At 36.7% G+C, this 18,044-nt stretch overlaps 1 protein-coding gene across 18 annotated transcripts in view; it reads right to left on the reverse strand.

Moving 5' to 3' along the window:
• Positions 1 to 18,044, reverse strand: part of ANKS1B (ankyrin repeat and sterile alpha motif domain containing 1B) — a gene marked incomplete at both ends in the record, with an annotated part of 1,174,646 nt that overhangs the window by 408,792 nt on the left and 747,810 nt on the right. For 10 of the 18 annotated variants that reach the window (XM_082850039.1, XM_082850038.1, XM_082850037.1 and 7 more), the window contains one exon: positions 6,487 to 6,690. In XM_082850039.1, coding sequence (XP_082706165.1) covers positions 6,487 to 6,690 — 204 coding nt within the window. Of the gene's footprint in view, positions 1 to 6,486; positions 6,691 to 18,044 lie in introns of those variants that run through there. The other 8 variants (XM_082850046.1, XM_082850043.1, XM_082850045.1 and 5 more) reach the window with 2 other exon arrangements.

Consider the following 18,044-nt stretch of genomic DNA (forward strand, 5'->3'; position numbering starts at 1 on the left):
AAGAATTGTGTAAATATAATGTCCCTTAGGGAACTGAGAGTCATTGAAAGATTTTAAGCAGAGTAGTGCTAAAGCAAATGCGTGCTTTAGAAAGATCACCTTGGAGTGATCACTCTGCAGTAACATTTAACACTTGTTGGACATTTATTCTATGCAAGGTCTGTGCTAAATGTGTGGTACACATACATGTATATGGAAATGTTTACTGAGTAGCTAGACGGTATTGGATGCCAGGTAGAAAGAGGTGAAGAGTAGGGGCAGCTACGGATCTATGAGAACCAATGATCTCCCCGATGGATGGACAAGTTGAGCACCACCCACCTTTAGAGGCAGGAGGAGGAAGGGGAATAGGAGTGACTGGAAAGGTCAGTGTAATGTCACAGAACCCAAACAAACTTCAGTGAGGGAATAAATACCAATAGGGAGCAGACAGTGAGAATCAGACATTGAAAGAGGCCAAAGAGAAATGAAGTGAGAAGAGAAAGGGGTGGGGGTGGTAGTTTATCAAGGAACAGGTTACAGCTGACTTAAAAGAGAACAAACTGAGTGGAAGGGCTGGGACGCAGGCTGGGTTACAGAAGTAAAGGACGTGACTGGAAATGAGACAACAGAGGTCATTGCCACTGTTTGAGAAATATGTCCATTTCTCAAGCAATGAAAAATGATTGTGGCTGGATTTCTTAAAATTAGTCTGTAATTCAGCAGTTTTAGCAAGTTTTTAAATTCACGAAGTAAATTCCTCATCCCAGAGATCTGGTCATTTGATTCAATACTGGATATCAAATTATGCAAATATGGTACATGACTAAATTAAAGGCCATTTCATGTGAGCATTAGTTAGGGATGGTAGCTATAGTACTGAATTATTAGAAAATGGGGCAGCATATTTTAATGCTTAAATATGTAATCAGAGTAACTTGCAGGTGGAAGAAAAGGCTCTTTTGTCCTTCGTGTCACCAGATTAGAATTGTGGCTACTGTTTTTTCTGAAGGCCATTCATCCTTCTCAGATGGCCATGCCTGCACATGCCCTCATTTCTGAGTTTTCTGCCACACAAGCAATCTTCCAAGGCTAATGAGAGCTACAAGAACAATTAATAGCTCTGCCAGCACCAGTATCGTACCCTGCATTTTTAAAGAGCTCAAAATATTAAATAACAAGTCCAAAGAACATCTCTCCTGGACCTCTCATTACATTGATTTTACAGGTGAGTAAACCGAATCATACAGAAGTGAGACAGTGGGCGCGAGAAGTCTTACTTCAGTTGTCTCTCACGCCACTGTGAGGCTGTTGCCTGTTACACTTGTAATTAAGCTGTTGTCTAGATAAAGAATGACTCCCTCCTGGCTTTGACTGTTGGTTACCAACAGATTTTAAATGCCAGTTGTTGAAAAAAAAAGATTTTTTTTTTCAAAAGTGGGTGTGTAACTACTGGCCTAAATGAGTTTAGAAAATTATAGCTGCACTTTCAATATAAAGCCACCTACTCAACTCAGAGCCTAGCCTGTTTCAGAAGGAAGGCGTAGGGAGTGTGACAGGTATATTTCTCTTATGCCTCTAAATCTCAGTAATTTTATAACATTTTCTTAAACAATATTTGAAACAGGAAAACATCATCGGGGTTATTAGTCTTACCCTTTAGGGACAATTTATTTTTCTGCTTCACAAGTTTAACTTCCTACTTGGATCATGATACGCTGCTAAGATACTCAAAAGGTCATTTTTATCAGGTCAACTGCAAATGGGGCTCTTATTACAGAAAAGTTATTTATAAGAGGAGAAAAGAAGTAAGTCTATTAGCATGTAAAATGTACCACAAAAATGAAAAAAGTTTCAATTAAATACTAAAAGATCAATCTTGTTCAAATCTTTGGTTCAAATGGATGACTTCCTAGAGCTCTGTGACTCCACTTCAATGTCTAATAGGCAGTACTCACTTTGACCTTCACTAAGTTCTTTATGAATACTACCTACCCAAGTGTACAAAAATGCTAATTCACGTAGGGCTCCAGGTATTATTTTTATATCTTACTCTGTGCACATTTTGAACATTTTAACAGTGGTTAAAGCACCCCAAGTCAACCTAGACGGCAATTGCTAGAAAATGCAGGAGATGCTAAAAAAAATAAGTTGGTATAATTTCATTCTTCCCCCCTTTTGATTAGAGTTTACAAATATGACTGTTAGCTAGAACATGGTGAGGCTATGGGTCAGTTTTCCAAGTAATATACACTTCTTAATACAGTCTTTGGACTACAAATCTACCATAACACTGCCAGTGTTTTGATGTTATTGGTATCTTTATTTTCCATTACTCCGTGCTATGATAGATTTTACCTCTTCCATTGCCTACTGTAATTTGCTTCTGAAAAAACAATTGCTGGTAAGTAATATGCTGAAGGATGGTGATTATACAGTAGGATGAGGGGCAAGATCCCCATGATGTAGTGTGTGTATACACGTGTGTGTGTGAGCATATGAAGGAATGTGTATGCATTGTGTATGTAAATAATATGATATGTCTGAGAGCAATACTGTAACCTGCTTGAGGTCAAAGACGATATATTGTTTACTGTTATATCCCTAGTAATTAACACTGTCCTTAGCATATTGAAAATGTTTAATGAGTGTTTGTTGCATGAATGAAAGAAGGGTACTAATGCTCTACGTTCCCACTGGCAAAACAAGGCTTCCAGTTTAAAAATGAGGCCAGAGGTTCGTCTACAATAATCTGCTGTGCATCCGGTTTTTATGGGGAGATTTCTACGTACACAACATTATGCTAGGAGTGTGAGAAAGGCAAGGAAATTGAATACACAGAACTTGGACTTGAAGTGCTTCCAGTCTAGTTGGGGAGACAAGATATATACAAGTGAAAACTTAACTCCTAATTCTAGAGAGTGAATCATGGCATGCCAAATGTTATTTTTCATGCCAAATACAACCACTATATGAGATCAGAGAAAAGAGAGGCTGCTAAGGACTGGAGTCCTTAAGAAAAGCTATACAAACTGGGTAGAAACAGAGTTAGATCTTAGAGGATAAAAGACAGAGGGGAAGGAAAGGAAATAGCTGTGAGGGTTGAGGGAGAGTACAAATGAGCAGATCAAGACAAGAATAGATATTAATAGTTTGAGACAAATTTTAGGAAGCAGTCATCAGACTAGGAAAAGACATGATGATCGAAACATATATAATAAGAAAGCAAATCATCATGGGCATTTTGTACAATAATCACTTCATACTTAAACTCCTTAGTGAAGAGAAAAAAGGTAATGTTGAAACAGACACATTCTATATGTGGCAAAGTTGGGGAAAACACGTGGGATGTCAGAGGACCATGGTGGCATTCCCAGAGGCTAGTGAGTAGAAGGTAGACATGCCTAACTAGATGGGAGCTGATGATATATGACATCAGAGGGAATGAACAGGTAGAGTGGGGCCTGGATAAGTCTTTAGACAAAGGGTTTCTGTGTTGAAGTTTCAGACTTTTGATTGCAACATAGATCTGACTTTCCCAAAGTCTTAGGTGACCAGATGTACTTTTGTAGCTATCCTTTGTACCAATTTCCCTTTATTTTACATTTTTAAGGCTACATAAATGTCAATACTGTGTACAAAACTATTCTGCAAACCACGACCAGTTACATAAAGAAAAAGTTTGGAATTCTGACTTTCAGATATTTTTAAAAAATTGACACATCAATAAAATCAAGAATAAGTGTTAAGAGCCCAAAGGAGAAGCAATGATTGATAAATATTTTAAAAGAAATGGGGGTCCTTCTTTTCTAACCATGCCTAGAAATTGATGTAAGAAATCTTTATTAAAGTTAATCATAGCCATGTGGATAAATCATCCATATATTGTGTTTATGTGTAAGAGTACATAGAACAGAGTTAACCAAAAAAATTTGTAAAGCTTTCAGTAAATACTTTGAAAGTTACTTATGTGAACCCTTTGAAACTCATATTCATGAATGGAATATTGATTAAATGAAAAATTAACTCTTGAGAATGTTTCCTAAATAAAATATATCAATGCATGGATGTACTATGATATTTCAACCAACATTAATTATATCCTTTTGATGTCTCTACTGTCTTGTTCTAAAAAGCGAATAAGACCTGCACTACATCATAGTTAATAGGAGTGTGGTGCTTGTTGCTTAGGCAACAGGATGAATAAATGCAGGTCAGAATGTGCTTCAAGAAAAACAAAAGCTAGAATATGATACTGAGTGCAGATTAAGCAAGTCCAACAGATTTTTTTCACCATTAATGAAATCTATTTCTTAAAGTTGGCTGATCATATTAGTGTACTTTAACTAAGTTCATAAATAAATTAGATTATGGAGATCAATAACTAATTTTTATAGAATAGAAATTGATTTTTTATGATACAAGCAGCAAATAAGTGGTGTACAGCAGCACGTAAAGCGATGATTGGTAACACTTTTATGATTTGCTTCATTTTCATAATTAACTCCTCTGAATGATAACTCAAATTTTTAAAGTTAATTCTGTTTCATGTAGAAAGTATTTGATTATTCTGAATTAACCATGTTTTCTTAATTTCTGAAAAATTATATACAATAATTGGAATTTTAAAAATAAAGACAACAATCTATGGAGAAGATCAGACCTTGGTTTTGTCACATACGTCCAGGATTTTTTGCCTCCTGGATACATTTTGGAGTGCTTATACATATTTCATTCATGAATGTTTTTTCCGATCTCCAAATGCTTATTGGAAACATGTTTGGTTAACCTTTGCATTGGGCTTTCAAAAAGGGATTATATTTACTCAAAAGTGTTTAACATTCAGAGGAAAGTTATGCTGAATTAAAATTTTCCAAGCAGACAATCCAGAGAATTCAAAGACCTACCTAACTTCTCATGGGACCAGAATAAATTTGGACACAGGTTTGAGAAGTGGGAATGAGAGAGTCTTATTTCAAGTAGAGATAAGGAGAAAGAATAAAGACTTATCCAAATGCGCAGTAAATATAACGACAATGAGAAGACTTTCATTCTACTCGATGGTTCCTCTAATTCTTAGTGTCACCTGTTTAGTGTCCTAAGTCTGTCCTAATTCTGCTCAGTCTGTCCTAAGACTCTTATAGCAATTGAAGCAATTTCACTTTTCCCCTCTTTTAATACCCACAATATCTGTCTAATCTGTGACAGTATTCTTAAACATGAGAAAAATAACAGTAGCTGTAGGTCTCATTATAAAAACAGCTTCATAAAGAGTTCTATGGATACAATTAGATAGAGCTCATATGTCTTACTACATTTATGCAGCTTTAAAAGGAAAAGCTCATGGGGCACACATTTTTGGAGAAGCAGCAGAAGTTTAACAGTCTGAATAATTTTCAAATCTACAATAGTCAAGTCAAGCTTGGAGAAAATAATCCGTAATGGAAATAAAAAGACATGCCTAGCTCTCAGTACTGTGTTATCAATTTTGTTACTAATAGGCTTCAGGTGTCAGCCCCAGCATTTTATTTAGACATAGCTATTGATTGTTTCTGCAAGCCATTTTGTGCTACATGCCTATGTTATGTAGCTCTGTCTAAATTTAGGGATCAGTAATATGTGTGATGGGACCTTAAAAGCAAAGAAAGCTAATAAGGACTGTGACGTAGCTTAACAAGGGAAACTGATGAGCACTGGGGGAGGTATGTGAATGATCAGAAAGCTGTATTATGGGTCTGCACGTTTCCCCATCCTCCTTTCTCACCTATATTCGTCGCAGTGGGAAGTTTGCACATACCAGGTTTAGATTGCAGGCAGACCAGTATTCAGAAGTACATGAATGTACTTAGTCCAACAGCCTCTCTTTCTAGATATTGACAGTTAATTGATGGAAGTGTTTGTTTTCTACATAAAGTAATAAACAATACCTCATTGCTCTTCAATCAGCATGTGAAGTAAGTGAAAGCTGTCTATAATAGAACATTTGAATCAGTTTGCTAACGAACTAAAGGTCATCCACACAATTTAAACTGCTTATTGAACAATTACCAGGAAAAAAAATGACCTGCACACCGTAAACATAACAAATTGTTTAATTAATTACTAAACGCTGATGAGCAAATAAAATAATATGTGTTAGGAATCTAGAATTAACTGAAGAGTTCTATAATCTAACTGGGTATTCTGAGATTACAAACCTATAAAAATCACACAAAGAATGACAGGGAGAATATAAATGTTAATCTTCTTTCAATGCCTATAAATAGTACTCTCACCGGTTCATTCATATAATACACATGTATACGGATGCACATAGATCTCATTTCTCAGCAAGTGCCTATATGTTACACAGTAAGTTCAGTCCTAAGGGCATCCGATTTTCTAATGCGGTTACGTATATAAAATTGACCGGTTTTGGTGCAAATCAGGCTGCCTCTGAGCCGTGTAAGACACATAAGAAGCAAAGACAGACAAAAGGCAGCTCCGTGGCCACAGAGAGCATCTTACCATAAACTGCACATTGTCAAATCCATTAGCCATCAGGTGGTTCTCGTACTGAGGTAGCCCAATGCTTTCCAACCATTGTCCCACTGTTTGGACAGGGCATCTGGGTCCTGTAAGAGGATGAAGAGGGAAGCGTTTAAGCAGGGAGTAGCCGTCCACGGGGTAATAGCGGTAGTCCTGGGCTGAGAGGTGGCATTGCCACATCATGCTCCTGGGAAAGTTGCTATCAAAGGAGCCCGCCAGCTTGACAGATTAATGTTCTCAGCGAGAGAGCAAAGTCAGAAGTAAAACATAGTTTGCCAGGCAGGCTGTGGAGTATGACTTGATCCTAGCTCCACATTTCTTACATATTAATCTTTACTACCGACCAGTACGTCACACAGCCCCCAAAACCAGGCAGCAGAAGAAGGCATATCAAGCTGTCGGCTTGGGCTGGTCTGCGTTCTGTGTGATTGTTGGAGTACTCCACAATGAGCAGTGCACGGCCAGCAGCCAGCATTCTTTTTATCAAGTACTCCTACACTCATCAGTATGCAGCTCCATGCTCCTTGCTCCCCCTCGCTCGCTCCCCTTCATTACCCAGCCCAGGCTACACCTCGCATTTTCAATAATAGCCATCAGATAAGGCAGATTTTTTTTGTCTGCAAGCTGTAAGCCTGCTGCTGCTGCTTCCTCCTACACACCCATCCAACCGTCAATCTTGAATGATGAGAGCAGTCAAAACAAATGCAGAAAATAGCAAGATTCAAAAGCAAACCAAAGTGCTTAAATCTGAATTGAATCTTCATACGGGTTACACGTTACAGAGCTATTTGTTGTGGAATTTTACGTTTCAAAAGAAACACCAGGAAATGCAAAGCTGTAACTACAGCTTATAGGGGAGCTCCTGACAGGTTCCCTTTTTGCTCTTCTTCCCTTCCCTTCCCTTTCTTTTTTTCTAAATGCAGCACAGATAAATGTTTCTGATCTAAAGCTTTACAGTGTTTGGAGAACAATTATTCTCTTTCTTTACCTTGCTGTATCAAAATGAACCACTCTGAGGTATTTTTTTTTTTCTTCTTGAATTGCTGCAAAATACAGAAACTGCATCGCAATCTTGAAGTCAAGATAATTCATTTCTCGTTTGCGAGGCTTCTTCCAAACAAAAATATTATTAGGCACAAGAAATCCTTTTCCTCTCTGATATTTATAACCCAGTCTACCAGGGTTGACATTCTAAATTAGCTACAGAGGTAACATTACTGGGTAGAATTTTTTAATAAAGAAGAAGAGCCCTAACCAAAAATAATTTAAGAATAACAGATGTAAATGTGTGAGTTTTACTGAATGGCAGACAGACTAATTTATTTAATAATTGAGAGAAACCAGAGATTAATAATAGAACCCATACGAATAGATCATGGAACGAACAGACTCTTACTTAAGATTGAGAGAGAACTTGCAGAGAGGTTAGTCTACCCTCTCTCTTAATGCAGGAATCCCTTGTCACAGTGTTCCTGGAAGAATATCATCCAATTTAGGCTTGAATACTGCCTGTAACAGAGCTCTTACTACTTATCAAGAAGGCTCCATTTATTAGAAAGGTATTTTACTTCCTGGCTGACTCCTACTCACTCAATCCAGCTCTGCCTTTGGAGTCACACAGACTGGGAACACTGCCTTTAACACATAAAGTGTTTTAAAAATTAAAGATAACTCTCATCCCCCCAGAACAGTCCTGGCACATAGTAAGTGCTCAGCAAATATTTATTGAATAAATGAAACATGACTTTCCTTCTTTCCCAAAATCTTATCTTTCTTTGTTTCCTTTTTCTTTTGAAGAACACTGTCAACCTCCCTAGCACACAGACGTTAAACTGCAAAACATCTTGCACTCCCCCTCTCACCGCTGACATCAGTTCCCAAGTTCCACTCATCCCTCATCGCAGTATCTCTTGCATCCATTTCCTTGATTCGAATTCCTCTTTCATATTTATGGAACTGACATCGAGTGTGATTTTGCTCTCTTAGTTCAGGCCCACCTGGTGTAATACAACTATGGCCTCTGTGTTCGTCTTCTTACCTCTGATTTTTTAAAATCTAGTTTATACGTGGATGTCGCAATAATCTCTTTAAGACAGTTTTGATTATCACTCCTTATTTAAAAACTCTGGCATGGCTTCAATTGGCTTCAAAATAAACTCCCAACTCCTTTGATGACATTTTGGGGTCTTCATGATTTCTACAAATCCTCTAATTTTATTTCCGTTCCCCCAGTGCTCCAAGCACGTGGGATTACTGGCTTGTCTTTAATGGCAGCCTGTAACATACTTGGGTTTCTTTTATTATGTCCCCACATTTATGCCTCTTCTTTGGCTTTGGATCAGATGATATTTCCTTTATGAAACACTTTCTAGTTCCTCTAACAGGAATGTTTTCAGTGGCATTTACAGACCATCTATTATAACAAATATTTTTTGTCTAACATTATAGTTATTTGTGTACAAGATGTATTTTTTGAATGTAGGAATATGTCTTGCTAATATTAAAAGTAGTAAGGATTCTTTATGTACCTGCTAAATCAAATAATGCAATTTTCATTTCACAATCCAAACTATATAAAATCTTCCTAGTTTCAGATTTAAATTTTTTAAAGTCTATCCCAAGTCTCTGAATGTTTTATTTAAAGAAGATATCTAGGTTTTTAAATAGAAACGATTGGGTTCTAGATCTCTTAAGAAGGTCAAAAAGTTTGTAGCAGTTTAGGAATCTGTTTTAAGGAATTCAGGTTGCTCAATATTACCTATATGAGAAGTTGATAGCAAGACACTATTTGTCCTTGGCCAGCTCTAAAGCTGGTACACGGTGGAGTTAAAGGTAGGCGCCAATTACAGCCTCTCCTAGGGTCACATCCACATTGTTCCTCCTGATCATTTTAAGCTATGAGTAGGTGGATAAGCTACACAAAGATCGAGCAAACATGACAATAATTTTTTGGTTTGGTAAAGCATATGCTGATTGGCCAGCTCCTCAAATCTCATCTCATCTCCTAAGATGCAAACCAGGGACCAAGTACCTAGAAGAGTGCTACACACATTCTAGGCATTAAATTGCCTTTGTTAAATGAATGAACACATGACATTGGAAATGGCTTTCGTGAGATTTTCATTTCTTAAAAGAAAGAGAGAGAGAAGGAGAGAGAGAGTGAGAGTGAGAATGAGAGTATGAGAGAGAGAGAGAGAGACCTTATTTCAAGTTTCAGGCTGCTGTACAGAAACAGCTCAGAGAGAATACTGGTTTACAAATCTTTATATAGACTGACTGAATTTTATTCTTTTAACTATTCAATCATTCAGTTTCAACTCAGTAATTCTCATACGTTGGTGAAAGGTTTTAATGCAGTGGGGAAGTGAATTGGGAGAAACTGGGGTAGGAGGAGGTGGTGAGGGAGAGGAAGGAAGAAGAATGAGACCTTGAATCATGCTGTTTCTGGTTTTGTTAAAGTATTTTCTCATGAGCCAAACCACTGAAAGAACCCTTGTTTGGGTCTGAAGATCACTTTTTAAATAGTGTTTACATACATTTCTTACTTTACTTGCAATACTTTCTTGGAGTCTTGAAATTCTTAAGCATGACATCACATTATTGGGCAGGTCTCTTTATTCAACTAGAACTTCTTTAAGCCCAAAAGGAAGATAAGAGGAGGGAAAGAAGAGCTAACAGTTGCTGCTCAGGGCTACTGTGTTCCAGGCACTGTGGTGTGGATTATTAGCCCCACTTACAGATAAGGAAACCGAAGTTCAGTGTATGTGATGAAACCAGGAATTTCTTTTGCACAGTCTTTTAAAAAATAATTCTGGGGGTTCCACTTCCAGAATGGCAAGGTGAGGAGCTCCATGGACCTTCTCCCCAGCCAAACAACCATAACTGGAAAAAATTGTATAAAAAACCAAAACAAAACCACCATTTAAAGTCTCTGGAAATTGTCCTAAGAACATACAGAGGATGAAGAAAGATTTATTCAAGAAAATCTACTAAAACTTGGTAAGAACAGAGAGCGTCTATGGCACTTGAGCCATGACCTGCTCCCTCCCACCCTTCCTTCCCTAGCTCAGCTTGAAAGAAGCTCCACTCTGGGTGGGTGTGCCCAAGAGGATGGGCTCCTCTCGCCTCAGAGCCCATCCAAGGGATATGGCATCTTATCTAAAGGGGCAGGCTAGCAGCATTTCTAATACCCTCCAACTCCAAGTTATAGAAGTTAAATTCCTGGTGAACACAGCTGAGAGGTCATGCAGCCTCTATTCACAAAGTGGAGGCTCTATCCTACTTGTGGGAGGCCAAGAATAGTGAGGCCCTGATTGCCCTCATTCCAGCTTGCTTGTAGGGCTGAGGTTGCATGTCTAGAAAGGCAGGCTGAGATGAGAAGACCAGGGGCTACCATCCCTGCCCAGTGCCCAGAGCAGTGGCTCAAAGATTTTGCCAAAGCGTCCTTAAATACAGACAGCTCTATCTCAAGGAATTGATTTTATTTGAAATAGAGTATGAGGAAGTTCAAGCTCAAGGTGATTATTAAAAACAATGGAGATTTTGGGGTGAGCGATTAAAAGAAGCCATTAGGACAACAAGCTAAAGCTAAATGGTAGCCAGATAGTTTTAGAGAACAAGGGAAAGACATAGTTAAGAAATGCCCTCTTGGGGTAAGACCAAACTTCAAAGACTGGCCTCAAAACCTACTCCTGCCCAAATGCAATTGGACCAGACTCTGGAGCAATTTGTGTATAAGGGAATTGTCAAAAACAAGAGAGCATCCAGCTGGCAATTAGGGAAAGCTAATACCTGAGTGTGATACTAAATGAGGCAGACAGCTTAACAGAAAGATTAGGGAAAGATACAAAGAGGACTCTGCTATAATCATTATCATCCCTGGATGACTATGCACATGGTCAAGGCTCTACCCATGAATGGAGAAATACCATGTAATATATCCATAAAATGGAATATTATTTGGCAATAAAAAGAAATAAAATGCTGATAGATACTACGATATGGATAAACCTTGAAAACGTGCTAAGTGAAAGAAGCCAGTCACAAAATACCATATATTTTATGATTCCATTTATATGAAATATCCATAATAGGCAAATCTATAGAAACAAAATAGATTAGTGGTTGCCTCGCTATAGGGATGGGGAATTGGGAGTAAAAGGGGAATGACTGTTGATGGATATGGTGTTTCTTTTTAGGGTGATAAAAATGTTTTAAAATTCACTGTGGTGATCATTGTACAACTCTGAATATACTACAAACTACTGAATTATACACTTTGGGTGAACTGAATGATATGTAAATTATATCTGTATAATTTACAGTTATTGAATAATAATAATAAAAACAATATAACAGTTCTTAAATTTTCTATAAATTTATAACAACACAAAACACACACATAATTGCATATTAAAATACACTGTTATTGTTTTATGTATTAGTATTTTTAGTGCTCTATTTTTTTTTCTTTTTCTATTTTTCTTGGTTACTCCCTCCCCGAGTCCCTCCAAACCATCCGTATCATCCATTCTCTCATCAAGGTAATTCATGTTAACAAACTAGTATGTATCTTCACATGTATTTATCCAGTGCCGAATCACACACACACACACACACACACACACACACACACACACACACACACACCTCACAGCTATGTACAAATATATATGCATATATATATATATATATATATATATATATACACACACACATGCATGAGAAGTATATGTAGGGGTACTTTTGGATATTGTTTCTTAAAAATAGAATCTTACCACACGTTTCTGAACTCTACTTTCCTCATTTGACAAAGCTTTACAAAATTCTAACAAGTAAATAAGCTCTAATTTATTCTTTTAAATAGCTGCATAATAGTCCACATGGCATTTTATTCAGTTCTTTGCCTGATATCTCTAGGCTCAACTTTTCATTTTCTTTTTTAAAAGTTCATATTTTGAGATAATTGTATATTCATGCAGTTATAAGACACAATAAGAAAGAGATTCTGTATAGACTCACCCAGTTTTCCCCAATGGTAACATCTTGTACAACTGTAGTATATCACAACCAGATAGTTGGTATTGATAAAATCCATTATTATTCATATTTCACCAGTTTTACATGCACTCATTTGTCTGTGTGTGTATATGTTTAGTTCTATGCAATTTTATCACATGTGTGGATTGTGTGACCATCACTACAGTCAACATAAAGACAGTATCACTACAAGGAACCCTTCTGCTATCTTTTCATAGCCATGGCCATCTCTCTCCCTGTCCACTCTTTAACCTCTCGCAACTACTAATCTGTTCTCCATCTCTATCATTTTGTCATTTCAAGAATATTATATGAATGGAATCATACAGTATATAACCTTTGGGATTGGCTTTCTTTCATTTGGCATGATTCCCTTGAAATCCATACAAATTATTCTGTTTGTCAATAGGTCATTCCTTTGTACTGCTGAGGACTATTCCATGGTATGGGTGTACGATAGCTTGCTTAATGATTCAGCCATTGAAGGACATCTGAGTTGGTTCCAGTTTTTGGCTCTTATGAATAAAGCTGTTATAAACATTTTTGTATAGTTTTTTATGTGAAAGTAAGTTTACATTTCTCTGGGATAAATGACCTATAGCTAGCACCACACTTAACCATGAAAGACTGAATGGGTTCTTGCTATGTTCAGGAAACAAGGCAAGGATGTCCACTCTCACCACTTCTATCTAACATTGTACTGGAGGTTCTAGCCAGCACAATAAATCACGAAAAATAAATAAAATGCATACAGGTTGGAAAGGAAGAAGTAAAACTGTTTATGTTCACATATGACATGATTATCTGTATATAAAATCTCATGAAATTCACATAAAAGCTACAGAATAAATGAGATTAGCAAGATCAATAGGATATAAGATCAATAAGATATAAGGAATACAAGATAAATATTGAAAATTATTTGTATTTCTATATACTAACAATAAACAATCAGAACTTGAAATTAAAAAATCACAATTTACAATAGCATCAAAAACATGAAATTCTAAGGAATGAACTGTCAAAAGATGTGCCAGACTTGTACACTTAAAATTACAAAGCATTGCTGAAAGAAATCATATAGGACCTAAATAAATGGAAAGGTATACTGTGTTCATGAATCGGAGGACTCAAAATTGTTAACGTGTTAGTTCTTCCCAAATCTATCTGCAGATTCAATGTAAACCTCAAAAGAATCCCAGGAGGAGTTGTGTTTTTTGGTTTTTTTGGTGGAAATTGTCAAGCTTCTCCTAAAATTCATACAGAAATGCAAAGGACGAAGAATGAACAAAATAACTTTGAAAAAGAATAATAAAGTTAGAGAAGGTCAATTCTTGACTCCAAGACTTACTAGAAAGCTATGGTCATCAAGATAGTGGTGTATTGATTTAATACAGACATGCAGATCAATAGAACAGAATAAAGGGTTTAGAAATTGACATCATATAGAAGATCAATTTATTTTTGACAAAGGTAATTCTATGGAGAAAGGAGAGACTTTTCAATGAATAATGCTGGAACAGTTAGAGATCCATATGCAGAAAAATAGATTTCAATTCATATCTCATACCATATATAAAAATTAGCTAAAAATCATAGGCCCAAATATAAAATCTAAAACTATAAAACTTTTAGAAGAAAATTTAGGAAACTAATTTAGGAAAAATCTTGAACTTGGGTTAGGCAACAAAAGCACAATTGTAAAAGAAAAAATGATCATTAGGATTCATGAAAAAATTTTTTTTAATTCCGCTCTTTGAAAGACACTGTTACAAGAATGAAAAGGCAAACTGCTGACTAGAAGAAAACATTTGCAAATTGCATGTGATAACAGACTTGTATTCAGAATATATAAAGAACTCTCAAAACTCAGTAATAAGGAAACAAACCAATTTTTATAATGGGCAAAAGATCTGAACAGAGATTTCACCAGAGAAGACATATGGATGGCAAATATGCCTGTGAAAAGATGTTCAGCATCATTAGACATTAGGAAAGTGCAAACCTATAATGAAAACCATAATGTGATACCACTTACTAGAATGTCTAAAATTTAAAAAGGTCAACACCAAGTGTTGACAATGATGTGAATCAGCTGGAACTCTCAGACAATGCTGGTGGGAATGTATAATGGCACAACCACTTTGGGAAATAGTTTGATAGTTTCTTAGAAAGTCATATATACCTCTTTTACATGGCCCAGCTATTCTACTGTTGGGTACTTACCTAAGATAAATAAAAGCATATGCCATGCAGAGACTTGAATACGAATGTTTATAGCAGCCTTATTTTTAATAGCCTACAACTGGAAACAGCCTAAAAGTCCATCAACAGGTGAATAAACAAATTGTAGTATACCAGCACAGTGTAATAATACTCAGCAATAAAAAGGAACGAATAGTTGATGCATTCATCACACGGAATAAATGTCAAAATAATTTTGCAGAGTAAGAGAAACCAGACCCTCCAGAACAGTGTAGATTCTGTATGATTCCATTTACATAAAATTCTGGAGAATGCAAACTTATCTATACTGACAGAAAATAGATCAGTGACTACCTGGGGGTGGAAAGAAGGGGAGTGAAAGGGATTATAAAGGAACATGAGGAAACTTTTGGAGGTGATGGATATTTATTGTCTTGAGTGTGGTGATGGTTTCACAGGTGTATCGAATTGTTAAACATCATACTGTACACTTTAAATATGTGCAGTTTATTGTAGTTCAATTATACTTCAATAAACCTAGTTTTAAAAGTTTTTCAAAAGTAGGAAAAGGAAATAAAGAATGATAGGAGAAGAAAGTGACTCATATTAAACAAAATTGTCAAGGAATGCCTCTCTGAAAAGGTGAAATTTGAACAGAGACTGGAACGTGGTGAAGGAACAAGCTGTTCTGGTATTTAGGAAAAAGAGAATTTGAGGCAGTGGGAAGAGTAAGTTCAAAGGCCAATATCCTACCCTACATGGTAAGGACATGATGATACTAACTCACTTTTGACATGTTCATAACTATTCTCATTGTATATTATGTAGCTATTGAAGGCCTAGGCCACTGAAATGAATGTATGCTTACTCCAGGGTATGGTCTGGAAACTGTTATAACTGTATTAAATTAAATCCATGATACCAGTTTAGGTCTCTAAAATTAATTTTTTCTTTTAAAAGTACAAGGCAATTCATATTCTGATTAATTTCAGATAATTTCTTAATTAGGTTCTAGTTAATTGGGGAGGGGGTAGGATACTTCTTTTGATACTTTATTAATCATTAATTCCTTCAGCATTGACTGATTCCTTCAACAAATATTTATAAAGTACCTCTTGTTCCTAGCATTTTGCTAGGCAGTGGGGATATAGCTTTGAACATCCCTGCACATATGTAACTTATAGGCCAGTGGAGAAAACTGGTTTACTACTTAGAAAATGTCAATTGAGATTAGAGGAATTAAAACCTAGAGACATGACTTCTTATTGTGACTGTATAGAGAGGAGAATGAATTAGAGAAAACAGCTTAAGTGACTCCAGGTTCCATGAGCAAAAGAGAAACACTACCTGTTTCAATGAGGTGCCCCTAGGGTGAAGTTGATGAAACAGTTAAGATGGGTAAAATGATTTGGCAGAGGTGACTGTTATCAAATTTGTTAAACAGGAAAATGACATTTAGGAAGGGATAGAGGAGAGCCCTGGGACAAGAGTTAAAAAAAGAAACTGGCTAATCCCTAAAAAATGTAATAAATAGCTGTTTATCCTAGCACCAAGGTAACTGACATAAGGCAAATACTTTTCAAAGAATGTGAGTTTTTCCAGTGACCTAAACTATATGTAAAGCAAGGGAGCTAATATTTATTACAGGTCAGGCCTTTTAAATATTATCTCATTATGCAAAATGATAGCAAACCTGCATTTACTACGGTCAGGTTCTAAATGGTCTACATGTATTAACTCATATTATTTCCATGACAACCCTGTGAAGTACTATTGTTATCATCTCTTTTATAGGGCAGAAAAATAAAATACAGAAAGGTCATATGTTGTTTAAAGTTGCACAGTTGGACCTAGAACCCTGGTAGCCTGGCTCTAGAGCCTAAGATTTTAGCTACTACTCTATCCTGCTTCTTTGTTTCAGATGCACAGGGTACGAACCTTGCCCTTTTACAGGAGGGAGAATGTTTACCCAGACACATACCAGCAGGTTTGTTTTAAAAAGGGTTTCCCAGTTGTTCTGTTAATTCTCCTTCCCAGCCTTCATCTTACATTTATGATTCTTGGCTTGTGAAATACAAAGCAATAAGAAGAAGCCAGAAGGAATACTGAGGGGTGGGAGAAGGGTGAATCCTATCACTTGGATATTTTTATTTCACCCTAACAAAGGGCTTTTCTGTGCTTCTGAGAGACTGCAGCTTCTGTATTGTTTCCACATGGGTGCTCAGCCTCTCCAGACTGAAATGTGTGGATGCCTGTGCTGTGTCTAGGAAGATGCTGCCTCCGTGAGAGGTAGTACAGCACGGTGGTTAAGGGCCCAGACTCTGGAGCGGGTTTGCCTGGGTTTGAATCTTGGCTCTTCTCTATTATGTAAATATTTGCTTTTTCTATTCTTGAGATGGAGCATGTAGCAGTATAAAGAGTACCTTTCTAGTGGGCAAGTTTCTGGGGCTTAGTTCCTCTTCAGTAAAGTGTGGTGACACCTTACCCCACCTATCTTATGGTTTTGTTTGAAGCTAAAATTAAATAACATATGTGAAAAACCACTTTGAGCTATAAAGAGCTATTCAAATGCTAGGGCTGTATAATTATCTCTACTGTCAGTAGAATATATACTTGTGTTGTTCATTCAGTCTCTCAATCAGTGTCATCAGTGCTTTTCCTTGCCCAGTTCTCTTTGTTTCAAACAGACAAAGATGCATGGGGCAAGCAGTCTGGACAAATAACAGAGGAAAGCTCATAGTACTGTGAAGTGATCAGAATCCCAAGCCCCATGATGTCATTGAGGGCTTGGTCTTGTCTAACACGCACCAATAGCCAGGTCTTTCGCATCAGGCAGTCTGCTCTTCACATTCATTTAAAGTAAAAAGAGAATAAAGAAGGGGGGAAAGGAATGGCAAGAAAGGATAATTCTTATTCCTAGCTTCATAGTTAACAAATGGGTCTATTAAGTTACTTATTCCAACATATTTAAAATAAAAACTGGTCATTTTTTAAGAGACTGGTAAAAGAGCCCACTAAACTTCTTAAGAAGCCAATGTCCACATTTGGGAGAGAAATTTGCACATTCAACAAATAACTATAGCGTTGGTTTCTATGTGAGCCTGCTCTTCTGTCTTTTATATCTTGTAATACAGGTGTAGGAGCTTGGAGTGAACAGTGCTAATTCCTATAGGGTAGTGTAACAAAGATCCTTAAAAAGTATCAATATCTCATTTTTCCAATCCTAAATATCCTCTGAGCTGAGAACTATAAACTACATATCTATTTTCCTAATGGAGAAAAATTGACAATGA

Source organism: Leucopleurus acutus (assembly GCF_964270905.1).
Source record: "Leucopleurus acutus genome assembly, chromosome: 11".
NCBI classification, from domain to species: Eukaryota; Metazoa; Chordata; class Mammalia; order Artiodactyla; family Delphinidae; genus Leucopleurus; species Leucopleurus acutus.